At 46.0% G+C, this 12,608-nt stretch overlaps 1 protein-coding gene across 4 annotated transcripts in view; it reads right to left on the bottom strand.

Annotated features, from left to right (window-relative positions):
* Positions 1-12,608, bottom strand: part of LOC134932872 (uncharacterized) — a 423,538-nt gene that overhangs the window by 77,137 nt on the left and 333,793 nt on the right. For all 4 annotated transcript variants that reach the window (XM_063927693.1, XM_063927692.1, XM_063927695.1 and 1 more), the window contains one exon: positions 11,743-11,862. In XM_063927693.1, the coding sequence (XP_063783763.1) occupies positions 11,743-11,862 (120 nt within the window). The remainder of the gene's footprint in view (positions 1-11,742; positions 11,863-12,608) is intronic.

Genomic DNA, 12,608 nt, shown 5'->3' with positions numbered 1-12,608 from the left:
AAAAAATAAATTACCTCTGCATAATTAAAGTAATTCTGCAAGAATTACCTGTTGGGGGTACTTTAGGACTGGATGTAGAAACCTGTGAATTAAGATATTTCTCCAGTTACCACCTTGTTAGGATGACTGCCAGTTAATTTTCTTAGCAGGCTTTAACTACTGAATGGACTTAATATCACACAGTGGGCTAGAAATGGTATCTAGTTCCTGATTGTAAGGTTGCAGTACACCAATCACAAACTAGCTATTGTTTCTTGCCCTGTGTTTTAATTCTCTGGCTGATCACAAAGCTGGCCTACTGATGTCTTCATTAACTGTAAGTTGTGGGACCCTTCTGAACAAGTATCCGGTTTCTCAATCTTGAAACCCATATCAAAGTGCTAATGGCGAAAAATCTTATTTTAACATGAAAAACAACTAATAGTTTATCTTTATTACATTATCCTATAATATTCTTGAAAACTTGTCCCATACCTTTTGTTAGAAATATTCATATTTTACTTTCTCCTTCTGAGACCCTGAGGTGTTTGAAAGACAGACAGTTAAAAGATAGACAGTCATTAGGTCGACACCATATAGTCAACAGTCAAAAGTATGACAGGGTCAAAAAGTCGACACATTTTTTTTTAGGGATTTTCCATGCTTTTACATCTTTTTTATTTTTTCATTTACTATCCATGTCACAAAATATTACCTTTAGTAACCTTGTGGTGAGCAAAGCGAGCCATCAGCCCGAAGCGTGATAGCGATGCTAGTCCATAGGAATTTAATAACTACTGGTAATTCCTTTTCTCGTCCGTAGGGGATACTGGGATGAATTAGTACCATGGGGTATAGATCAGGTCCATTGGAGCCTGGCACTTTAAGAAATGCTCAGTGTGAGCTGGCTCCTCCCCTCTATGCCCCTCCACCAAACTCAGTCTAGGAAAACTGTGCCCGAGGAGACAGACATACTTTGAGAGAAGGAAAACTTATAACAACAGCGGTGAGGTAACGAACCAACACACAACAACAGGAAAGGACAGCCGCGCTAACCAGAACAAAGGAGAGCCACGCTAACCAAACCAAAAGGATAGCAACGCTAATTCAAACAGTAATAGGGACAGCAACAGCAGACCCAACCAAGAACTTAAAACAAGGTAACCAGGAAACACAAAGCACTGAGGCAAGCTCCCAGTATCCCCTATGGACTACGAGAAAAGAAATTACCGGTAGGTATTAAATTCCTATTTTCTCTAATGTCCTAGGGGATACTGGGATGGATCAGTACCATGCAGAAGTCCCAAAGCTCCCAGAACGGGTGGGAGAGTGCTGAGATCCCTGCAAAACCGCCTAATCAAACTGAAGGTCTTCACCGGCCAAGGTATCGAACTTATAGAACTTTACGAACGTGTTTGAACCCAACCAAGTAGCTGCTCGGCACAACTGTAAGGCCGAGATGCCACGGGCAGCCACCTAGGAAGAACCCACCGACCTAGTGGAGTGGGCCTGAATAGAACCCGGCAGTGGCAGTGCCGCAGAAGAGTAGGCCCGTTGAATGGTCAATCTGAGCCATCTAGCAATGGACTGCTTAGAAGCAGGACATCCAATTTTGGTAGCGTCATAAAGGACAAAAAGCGAGTCAGACTTCCTGTGACGAGCTTTCCTCTTGACGTAAATCCTCAAAGCCTGAACCATGTCCAAGGACTTTGGAGCAACCCAAGTGTCAGACAGTACTGGAACTACTATCGGTTGATTAATTTGAAAAGCCGATACCACTTTCGGCAAAAACTGTGGGCGAGTCTTGAGCTCCGCCCCATCCTCGTGAAAAATGAAATAAGGGCTGTTACAGGATAAGGCCCCCAACTCTGAAATGCACTCCGCAGAGGCCAAAGACATGACAGTCTTCCAAGTAAGATATTTAAATTCCACCCTGTATAAAGGTTCAAACCAGTCCGACTGGAGAAAAATCAAGACCACATTGAGATCCTACATAGCCGTGGGAGGGACAAAGGGTGGTTTAATGCGAAGGACACCCTTCAGGAATGTCTGCACTTCCGTAATTACAGCCAATTGCTTCTGGAAGAATATGGAGAGTGGCGAAATCTGAACCTTAAGGGAGCCCAATGTTAGGCCCATATCCACGCCTGCTTGCAGGAAGAGCAGAAAACTGGCAAGTTAAAAATCCACAGTAGAATATTTTCTACCCTTAAGGGGGGTACTCACGGAGCGAACGCTGCTTAAAATCTAAGCAATCTAGTCAGAAAGGCCAGCTTTGTGATCAGCCAGAGAATTAAAACACAGGGCAAGAAACAATAGCTAGTTTGTGATTGGTGTACTGCAACCTTACAATCAGGAACTAGATACCATTTCTAGCCCACTGTGTGATATTAAGTCCATTCAGTAGTTAAAGCCTGTTTAGAAGATTAACTGGCAGTCATCCTAACGAGGTGGTAACTGGAGAAATATCTTAATTCACAGGTTTCTACATCCAGTCCTAAAGTACCCCCAACAGGTAATTCTTGCAGAATTACTTTAATTATGCAGAGGTAATTTATTTTTTTGTTTTTGAGGCAGTAATATCAAATAAATAACATAACATGAGAATCCAACAACCAGTGAGCGAAAACAGTGATATGACATCAGCAGAGAAGGCACATACCGCAATTCAATGGGTAAAAATAAGATTTTACTCACCGGTAAATCTATTTCTCGTAGTCCGTAGTGGATGCTGGGGACTCCGTAAGGACCATGGGGAATAGCGGCTCCGCAGGAGACTGGGCACAACTAAAGAAAGCTTTTAGGTCACCTGGTGTGCACTGGCTCCTCCCACTATGACCCTCCTCCAAGCCTCAGTTAGGACACTGTGCCCGGACGAGCTGACATAATAAGGAAGGATTTTGAATCCCGGGTAAGACTCTTACCAGCCACACCAATCACACTGTATAACTCGTGATACAATACCCAGTTTAACAGTATGAAAACAACTGAGCCTCTTAACAGATGGCTCAACAATAACCCTTTAGTTAACAGTAACTATGTACAAGTATTGCAGACAATCCGCACTTGGGACGGGCGCCCAGCATCCACTACGGACTACGAGAAATAGATTTACCGGTGAGTAAAATCTTATTTTCTCTGACGTCCTAGTGGATGCTGGGGACTCCGTAAGGACCATGGGGATTATACCAAAGCTCCCAAACGGGCGGGAGAGTGCGGATGACTCTGCAGCACCGAATGAGAGAACTCCAGGTCCTCCTCAGCCAGGGTATCAAATCTGTAGAATTTTGCAAACGTGTTTGCCCCTGACCAAGTAGCAGCTCGGCAAAGTTGTAAAGCCGAGACCCCTCGGGCAGCCGCCCAAGATGAGCCCACCTTCCTTGTGGAATGGGCTTTTACTGATTTAGGATGCGGCAGTCCAGCCGCAGAATGCGCCTGCTGAATTGTGCTACAAATCCAGCGAGCAATAGTCTGCTTAGAAGCAGGAGCACCCAGCTTGTTGGGTGCATACAGGATAAATAGCGAGTCAGTTTTCCTGACTCCAGCCGTCCTGGAAACATAAATTTTCAAGGCCCTGACTACGTCCAGCAACTTGGAATCCTCCAAGTCCCTAGTAGCCGCCGGCACCACAATAGGTTGGTTCAAGTGAAAAGCTGATACCACCTTAGGGAGAAACTGAGGACGAGTCCTCAATTCTGCCCTATCCATATGGAAAATCAGATAAGGGCTTTTACATGACAAAGCCGCCAATTCTGACACACGCCTGGCCGAAGCCAAGGCCAATAACATGACCACTTTCCACGTGAGATATTTTAGATCCACGGTTTTAAGTGGCTCAAACCAATGTGATTTTAAGAAACTCAACACCACGTTGAGATCCCAAGGTGCCACTGGAGGCACAAACGGGGGCTGAATATGCAGCACTCCCTTCACAAACGTCTGAACTTCAGGCAATGAAGCCAGTTCTTTCTGGAAGAAAATCGACAGAGCCGAGATCTGTACCTTAATGGAGCCTAATTTCAGGCCCATAGTCACTCCTGCTTGTAGGAAATGCAGAAATCGACCTAGTTGAAATTCCTCTGTTGGGGCCTTTTTGGCCTCACACCAAGCAACATATTTCCGCCATATGCGGTGATAATGCTTTGCAGTTACATCTTTCCTGGCTTTAATCAGCGTAGGAATGACTTCCTCCGGAATGCCCTTTTCCTTCAGGATCCGGCGTTCAACCGCCATGCCGTCAAACGCAGCCGCGGTAAGTCTTGGAACAGACAGGGCCCCTGCTGCAGCAGGTCCTGTCTGAGCGGCAGAGGCCATGGGTCCTCTGAGATCATCTCTTGAAGTTCCGGGTACCACGCTCGTCTTGGCCAATCCGGAACCACGAGTATTGTTCTTACTCCTCGTTTTCTTATTATTCTCAGTACCCTTGGTATGAGAGGCAGAGGAGGGAACACATAAACTGACTGGTACACCCACGGTGTCACCAGAGCGTCCACAGCTATCGCCTGAGGGTCCCTTGACCTGGCGCAATATCTCTCTAGTTTTTTGTTTAGGCGGGACGCCATCATGTCCACTTGTGGACGTTCCCATCGATTTACAATCAGCGTGAAGACTTCTGGATGAAGTCCCCACTCTCCCGGGTAGAGGTCGTGCCTGCTGAGAAAGTCTGCTTCCCAGTTGTCCACTCCCGGAATGAACACTGCTGACAGTGCTAGTACGTGATTTTCCGCCCATCGGAGAATCCTTGTGGCTTCTGCCATTGCCATCCTGCTTCTTGTGCCGCCCTGTCGATTTACATGGGCGACTGCCGTGATGTTGTCTGACTGGATCAGTACCGGCTGGTTTTGAAGCAGAGGCCTTGCCTGACTTAGGGCGTTGTAAATGGCCCTTAGTTCCAGAATATTTATGTGTAGGGAAGTCTCCTGACTCGACCATAGTCCTTGGAAGTTTCTTCCCTGTGTGACTGCCCCCCAGCCCCGAAGGCTGGCATCCGTGGTCACCAGGACCCAGTCCTGTATGCCGAATCTGCGGCTCTCTAGATGATGGGCACTCTGCAGCCACCACAGCAGAGACACCCTGGTTCTTGGAGACAGGGTTATCAGGCGATGCATCTGAAGATGCGATCCGGACCACTGGTCCAACAGGTCCCACTGAAAGATTCTGGCATGGAACCTGCCGAAAGGAATTGCTTCGTAAGAAGCCACCATCTTTCCCAGGACCCGCGTGCAGTGATGCACCGATACCTGTTTCGGTTTCAGGAGGTCTCTGACTAGAGATGACAGCTCCTTGGCTTTCTCCTCCGGGAGAAACACTTTTTTCTGGACTGTGTCCAGGATCATACCCAGGAACAGTAGACGTGTCGTCGGAACCAGCTGTGATTTTGGAATATTCAGAATCCAACCGTGCTGGTGTAGCACCTCCTGAGATAGTGCTCCTCCCACCAACAACTGCTCCTTGGACCTCGCCTTTATTAGGAGATCGTCCAAGTACGGGATAATTAAAACTCCCTTTCTTCGAAGGAGTATGATCATTTCCGCCATTACTTTGGTAAACACCCTCGGTGCCGTGGAGAGTCCAAACGGCAGCGTCTGGAATTGGTAATGGCAATCCTGTACCACAAATCTGAGGTACTCCTGGTGAGGATAGTAAATGGGGACATGCAGGTAAACATCCTTGATGTCCAGGGATACCATGTAATCCCCCTCGTCCAAGCTTGCAATAACCGCCCTGAGCGATTCCATCTTGAACTTGAATTTTTTTTATGTATGTGTTCAAGGATTTCAAATTTAAAATGGGTCTCACCGAACCGTCCGGTTTCGGTACCACAAACAGTGTGGAATAGTAACCCCGTCCTTGTTGAAGTAGGGGCACCTTGACTATCACCTGCTGGGAATACAGCTTGTGAATTGCCTCTAGCACAGCCTCCCTGCCTGAGGGAGTTGTCGGCAAGGCAGATTTTAGGAACCGGTGGGGTGGAGACGCCTCGAATTCCAGTTTGTACCCTTGAGATACTATTTGCAGGATCCAGGGATCCACCTGTGAGCGAGCCCACTGATCGCTGAAATTTTTGAGGCGGCCCCCCACCGTACCTGGCTCCGCCTGTGGAGCCCCACCGTCATGCGGCGGACTTGGAAGAAGCGGGGGAGGACTTTTGCTCCTGGGAACCTGCTGTTTGTTGCAGCCTTTTTCCCCTACCTCTGCCTCTGGACAGAAAGGACCCGCCTTTTCCACGCCTGTTTTTCTGAGTCCGAAAGGACTGTACCTGATAAAACGGCGCCTTTTTAGACTGTGAGGGAACATGGGGTAAAAATGCTGATTTCCTAGCAGTTGCCGTGGAAACTAGGTCCGAGAGACCATCCCCGAATAACTCCTCACCCTTATAAGGCAAAACTTCCATGTGCCTTTTTGAATCTGCATCCCCTGTCCACTGGCGAGTCCATAAGCCTCTCCTAGCAGAAATGGACAGTGCACTTATTTTAGATGCCAGCCGGCAGATCTCCCTCTGTGCATCTCTCATGTATAAGACTGAGTCTTTTATATGCTCTATGGTTAGCAGAATAGTGTCCCTGTCTAGGGTGTCAATATTTTCTGACAGGGAATCTGACCACGCAGCGGCAGCACTGCACATCCATGCTGACGCAATAGCAGGTCTAAGTATAATGCCTGAGTGTGTATATACAGACTTCAGGATAGCCTCCTGCTTTCTATCAGCAGGTTCCTTGAGGGCGGCCGTATCCGGAGACGGTAGTGCCACCTTTTTAGACAAACGTGTGAGCGCTTTATCCACCCTAGGTGGTGTCTCCCAACGTGACCTATCCTCTGGCGGGAAAGGGAACGCCATTAGTAACTTCTTAGAGATTACCAATCTTTTATCAGGGAAAGACCACGCTTCTTCACACACTTCATTTAATTCTTCTGATGGGGGAAAGACTACGGGTAGTTTTTTCTCCCCAAACATAATACCCTTTTTAGTGGTACCTGGGTTTATATCAGAAATTTGTAACACCTCTTTCATTGCTTCAATCATGCAACGAATGGCCTTAGTGGACATTAGACTAGACTCATCGTCGTCGACACTGGTGTCAGTATCCGTGTCGACATCCGCGTCTGCCATCTGAGGTAGCGGGCGTTTTAGAGCCCCCGAAGGCCTTTGAGACACCTGGACAGGCACGAGCTGAGAAGCCGGCTGTCCCGCATTTGGCATGTCGTCAAATTTTTTGTGTAAGGAGTCGACGCGTGCACGCAATTCCTTCCATAAGTCCATCCACTCACACCAGAGCGCTATATAATGCAGGGACTAACTGAATTATGTCCCCTATAGCTGCTGTTATATATACTGCGCCTAAATTTAGTGCCCCCCCTCTCTTTTTTACCCTTTTCTGTAGTGTAGACTGCAGGGGAGAGCCAGGGAGCTTCCTTCAGCGGAGCTGTGAGGGAGAAATGGCGCCAGTGTGCTGAAGGAGATAGCTCCGCCCCTTTTTCGCGGACTATTCTCTTGCTTTTTTCTGGATTCTGGCAGGGGTAATTATCACATATATAGCCTCTGGGGCTATATATTGTGGTATTTTTGCCAGCCAAGGTCTTTTTATTGCTGCTCAGGGTGCCCCCCCCTAGCGCCCTGCACCCTCAGTGACCGGAGTGTGAAGTGTGTATGAGGAGCAATGGCGCACAGCTGCAGTGCTGTGCGCTACCTTGGTGAAGACTGATGTCTTCTGCCGCCGATTTTCCGGACCTCTTCTTACTTCTGGCTCTGTAAGGGGGACGGCGGCGCGGCTCCGGGACCGAACACCAAGGCCAGTTCCATGCGGTCGGTCCCTCTGGAGCTAATGGTGTCCAGTAGCCTAAGAACCCCAAGCTAGCTGCAAGCAGGTAGGTTCGCTTCTTCTCCCCTTAGTCCCTCGCTGCAGTGAGCCTGTTGCCAGCAGGTCTCACTGTAAAATAAAAAACCTAAATATATACTTTCTTTCTAGAAGCTCAGGAGAGCCCCTAGTGTGCATCCAACCTCGGCCGGGCACAAAATCTAACTGAGGCTTGGAGGAGGGTCATAGTCGGAGGAGCCAGTGCACACCAGGTGACCTAAAAGCTTTCTTTAGTTGTGCCCAGTCTCCTGCGGAGCCGCTATTCCCCATGGTCCTTACGGAGTCCCCAGCATCCACTAGGACGTCAGAGAAACAGGTAAGACATAGGGCCTAATTCAGACCTGATAGTAGCCGTGCAAAAGTTTGCACGGCTACGATCAGCCACCCTGACATGCGGGGGGATGCCCAGCACAGGGCTAGTCCGCCCTGTATGTCTGGCCCTCCCCCCGCCGCACAGGTGCAAAAGCATTGCACGGCGGCGATGCTTTTGTACCTGAAGAGTAGCTCCCTACCAGCGCAGCTCCTGCACGCTGGCAGGGAGCTACCCGTCGCTCTCCGAGTCGCAGCGGCTGCGTGTGACGTCCGGGCACGCCTGCGTTGCCCGGACCGCACCCCCAAAATGGCGTCCCAACGCCACCAGCAAGCCCCCTGCCATCCAGCGAATGCCTCTGCCTGTCAATCAGGCAGAGGTGATCACTGGGCAGAGATGCTGATCGCATCTCTGGCATGCGCCGTTCAGACCTGATCGCCTGCTGTGCGAAAACGCACAAAAGCGATCAGATCTGAATTAGCCCCATAGTGCAGCACTTAATATTTATCAATGAAACAGGGGATACAGATTTGTGTTCTTACACTGTAACTTCATCACACCAAACAGCCCCTCTCAGCATGCCAGCTCCCGGGCACCTTGATGTGTGCATCTGTGTGCAAATCAATCTGAATCTGTATACAACGTGCTACAATGCAGTGGCTGGTGCTTTTTTTCCACGCCAAGTTCCATTGTGCTTTATACATGTTTGTACATGTTTAAAACAAATCTCTCTGTGATTAAATTTGCAGCCCAGAGTCTGTAGTACACAGAGAGTGCTGTATTGCTGCACCTGTGATACAAAATTTAAAGAAACATACATAACGCTAAACCTCTTGGAGCGGCTCAGTCGCACCGGGAGGCTCACTCCATATGGCATATTAAGGCTAAGTGTACAGTATAAAGACACATCTGTATCTAGAACAGAAGGAGGTAGACAGGGCCATCTTTACAATAGAGTAGGCCCCTGGGCAAAGGAATACACAGGGGCATCTACCGGCAGCGGCTGTTTTGTCCCGGGGTGGGGTGCTATTGTAGTTGGCTTAAGGGGGGGAGAGTGCTATCTGCGGCAGCGGTGGATTAGATGTCCGGGGGGAGGGGCCGCTGCCTTCTCACTGCCTAACCTCTCACTAGGCTGTCCTGCACGGATCTTCCCGGTCCTGTGGTCCTTCAGCTCCAGCAGCATCCCAACGGCAGGTAGGAAATCCTCCTCCTTGGGGTCCATACAGGGTCTTTCTCTGGGGAGAAGCCTAGAGTCCAGTAAGGTGGGTCGTGTCTACAATCCTTCGGAATTGAGTTCCAGTAGGGGTCATCTAGGCAGGGGGGGCTATCTGCGGCAGATGAGATGTTGAATCTAACAGGACCAAGGGTGTGGGATATTGTTGAGCTAGTACCGAGGTCCACAAATCTCATGAAATTTAGTTTCAGCATTATTTTAGTTACAGATATTATACTCAAGAAAACAATAAACCCAAGTCAGTTAATCAAGGCTGACTTTGTCAGGGTGGATGGACTGTTTCCATTGTTTAGCAGTTAGAGATTTTACAGCATTACAAACATGCATAATGAACCGAACATGTGGATTGCCGATATGCTTAATAGGTCAGACTAGCAGAGTAATAGCAGGGTCAATGGATATTGATATGAACAGGTCATTTAATTTACTTTGCTGGGTCAGTAATTATCCCACCTGTTTCCTCAGACAGAAATCTTGAAAACATGACCTGTCAGTGTTGTCGGTGTTACTAGAAGACTGGAATTGAAAATCCCTGGTTTAATTTTATGTGCAAAACGTAGTATGGTAAAAGAATGGGCCAATTTGACTTAATGTGCCATTAACATTCTATGTTATATTAACAGAAATAACATACTATAGTTTTGGATTTGTTATATCATTGTGTGTGTGTAGACAATACATTAACATCTGTGTGTACTTAGGTCTAAGGTCAATCTTTAAACTACTATTTGCACATTTAACCAATTTAAAAGCCTACAAAAATGTCTGTTTTTACACTAAAATGGATTTGGTATATAAACATCAGGCTGGATGAATTAGAACCTGGTTCTTCATGGAATTTGATATAAAGTAATGACAAACTATAGCTAATACAACATTTCAGGGCCTGTTTTGTTATTGTGTGACTTTACTCTTGCTTCATATTACATATTATATTATATTAAGTACTCTTGCCATTTGTTTTGCTACTTTCTCACTTGTTGTTATTTAACTCTAAATATGAGTTTATATATTAGCCAAATATTTTCAATTAAGTCTGCAGCCCACCTTGGTAAGTTGTCAGAAGCAGCTACCTGCATTCTCATTCTCAATTATATCATCTGTAAATACAGTGTGTTTAACATGCAACTGTGACCAAAAATGTCCATATAAGAGTTATAATAACTCTGGGGTTGGCTTTCCAAGTAACCTAACCCCATTTCCTCTTTTCCCTAGTGGTAATAGCCTTGGCTTAAATCAAGATGATGTAGTACTGCCAGTGTGGATGAGAAGTCAACATAATAATACTTACTCTCTGCAAAATACACCAAGGAGTTAACTTTAGGAAGGAACCAAGCCCTCCCTACCACTCACTGGCCTTTGTCCTACCATACGGTGGGAACCCTTGTCTCTTGCCTCAGTGGAGACAGGGTCAGCAGGAAATCCCAAGGGGAGAAGTGGGCAGGGACCTGGTACCTATCAAACTACGAGAAAAAAGACCACCAATCTGCACAGGCTTGGGGTCGCTCCCCCCACCCACCCACACACACACACACACACTCCCTCCCCTCCCCCATACCCAGAATCCTACAGCAAGGAAATCAATGGAGATATACGATTGTGAACCAATTCATAATAGTTTTGACACTGTATGGGTTTGGGATCATGGCTCCACTGTCATATGACAATAACAATAAGAAGTAAAGTGGACACATACAGGAAACATCTAGGCTCGACCACTGCCAATTTAGCATTAAGGCAGCAAGAGACCACAGAAAATGTGGGTCTTCAGCGACATTTTAATTAAGCTGTGTGTATTCAGTGTGCTCTGCCCTGGTCATACATAAAGCACCTCTAATTTAAATATTCTATTGTTTAGAGTGATCATAGCCTTTTTGTGGAGATGTTTAGAGATAAAGTTAGATTCTTTTTTTACCTTGATTTGAAACACTTCCCATGTAACAGCTCTGAGGTAATGGGAACAAGGTGACAGCATAGCCCAGCAAATACTGCATTGGTGTGGAAACATTGGGAACAGTTTCCTCCTGGTATTGTGACACACCCTTCACATATTTATTGTTCTGTTGCCATGTGATTGTTAATATGTACTTATCTTTAGAGAGTAAATTCCCATCATACCCCTGCACCCATGTTGCTCATGTAGTTACTTCTCACAGATACGTCATGGGTCCGGTAGTGGATATGTCAGTGGATTTAATTTGCTATATTTCCTCTGCAAGTAGTTGCATTGCAATGATGGCATGATTTAAACAAAATTACATTTATGGGTTCATAAACATAGAATAACTAATGCTTTAATCCATTTATACTTCAATGTACTGTATTATGGTTTTTTTGTTTTGTTTTTTTATAAGCATACTTACCAACAGTTGTAAACAGTCCATTCTAGATGGCTTTCCTGGTTCCCCATAACAGATCATATGAAGAGCTGTATTGCCATCATGATCCTTCCAATGTATGTCAGCACCATGGTTCAGTAACAACTACAAATGAAAGCGGTTATTTTATTTTAATAATTAGCCTCAGGAGTATGTATGTGGGTTGTGAAGATTTGGAAATGTCTGCCTTTTGCATGAATACACTACAGTGTATTTGTCAAAGTAATTTATATGCTCCTCACTTCTATGGCGGGAATTCAAGTATTTTGGGCGCCAGCGGACGCTAGATGGCGCCCGGTGGAGCAATTCAAATGTTGCTCCATTTGGGCGCGCACAGCCTTCGGCGCTGACATTACTGTTATGTTGTTCAGTCATTTTGACGAGCTGTATTAACATATTAAGGCTGTACATGGAGAGAAATGTACTAAGAAACGTAGTTTTAATAACATTATAATGTATATCTAGAGAGTAAATGACCTGTTTGGAGCAGCTGATACTGGACATTTATCAGTATGGAAAGCACAGTTACTCTTCACAGATGTACTGTAAGGTTACTTCTTCTGTGTTCCATTTCTTTAGCAGTACAAAATCTAATGGAATGTACAGTACTGTAAGTACAATTTCCACTGACCTGATTAGCATTAGCTATAGCAGCCCTCCTACACAGTACTGATTTAAGACTCAAGCATGAAATAAATAAAGGAACACACAATATAAAAGTGAACTCTTAGTGCTTGTGCCACATATAAAAGTAATGATAAATAAAAGTGTAGATACAGTATAATCTATAAGCAGCTGTTAGCATTTTCTGGTAATCTTTACATAAAATGGTAATTGTTAATTTATTACAA

Source organism: Pseudophryne corroboree, chromosome 6 (genome assembly GCF_028390025.1).
Source record: "Pseudophryne corroboree isolate aPseCor3 chromosome 6, aPseCor3.hap2, whole genome shotgun sequence".
Classification (NCBI taxonomy): domain Eukaryota; kingdom Metazoa; phylum Chordata; class Amphibia; order Anura; family Myobatrachidae; genus Pseudophryne; species Pseudophryne corroboree.
Note: the sequence above shows the minus strand (reverse complement) of the source record. Positions and strands in the feature narration are given on the sequence as shown.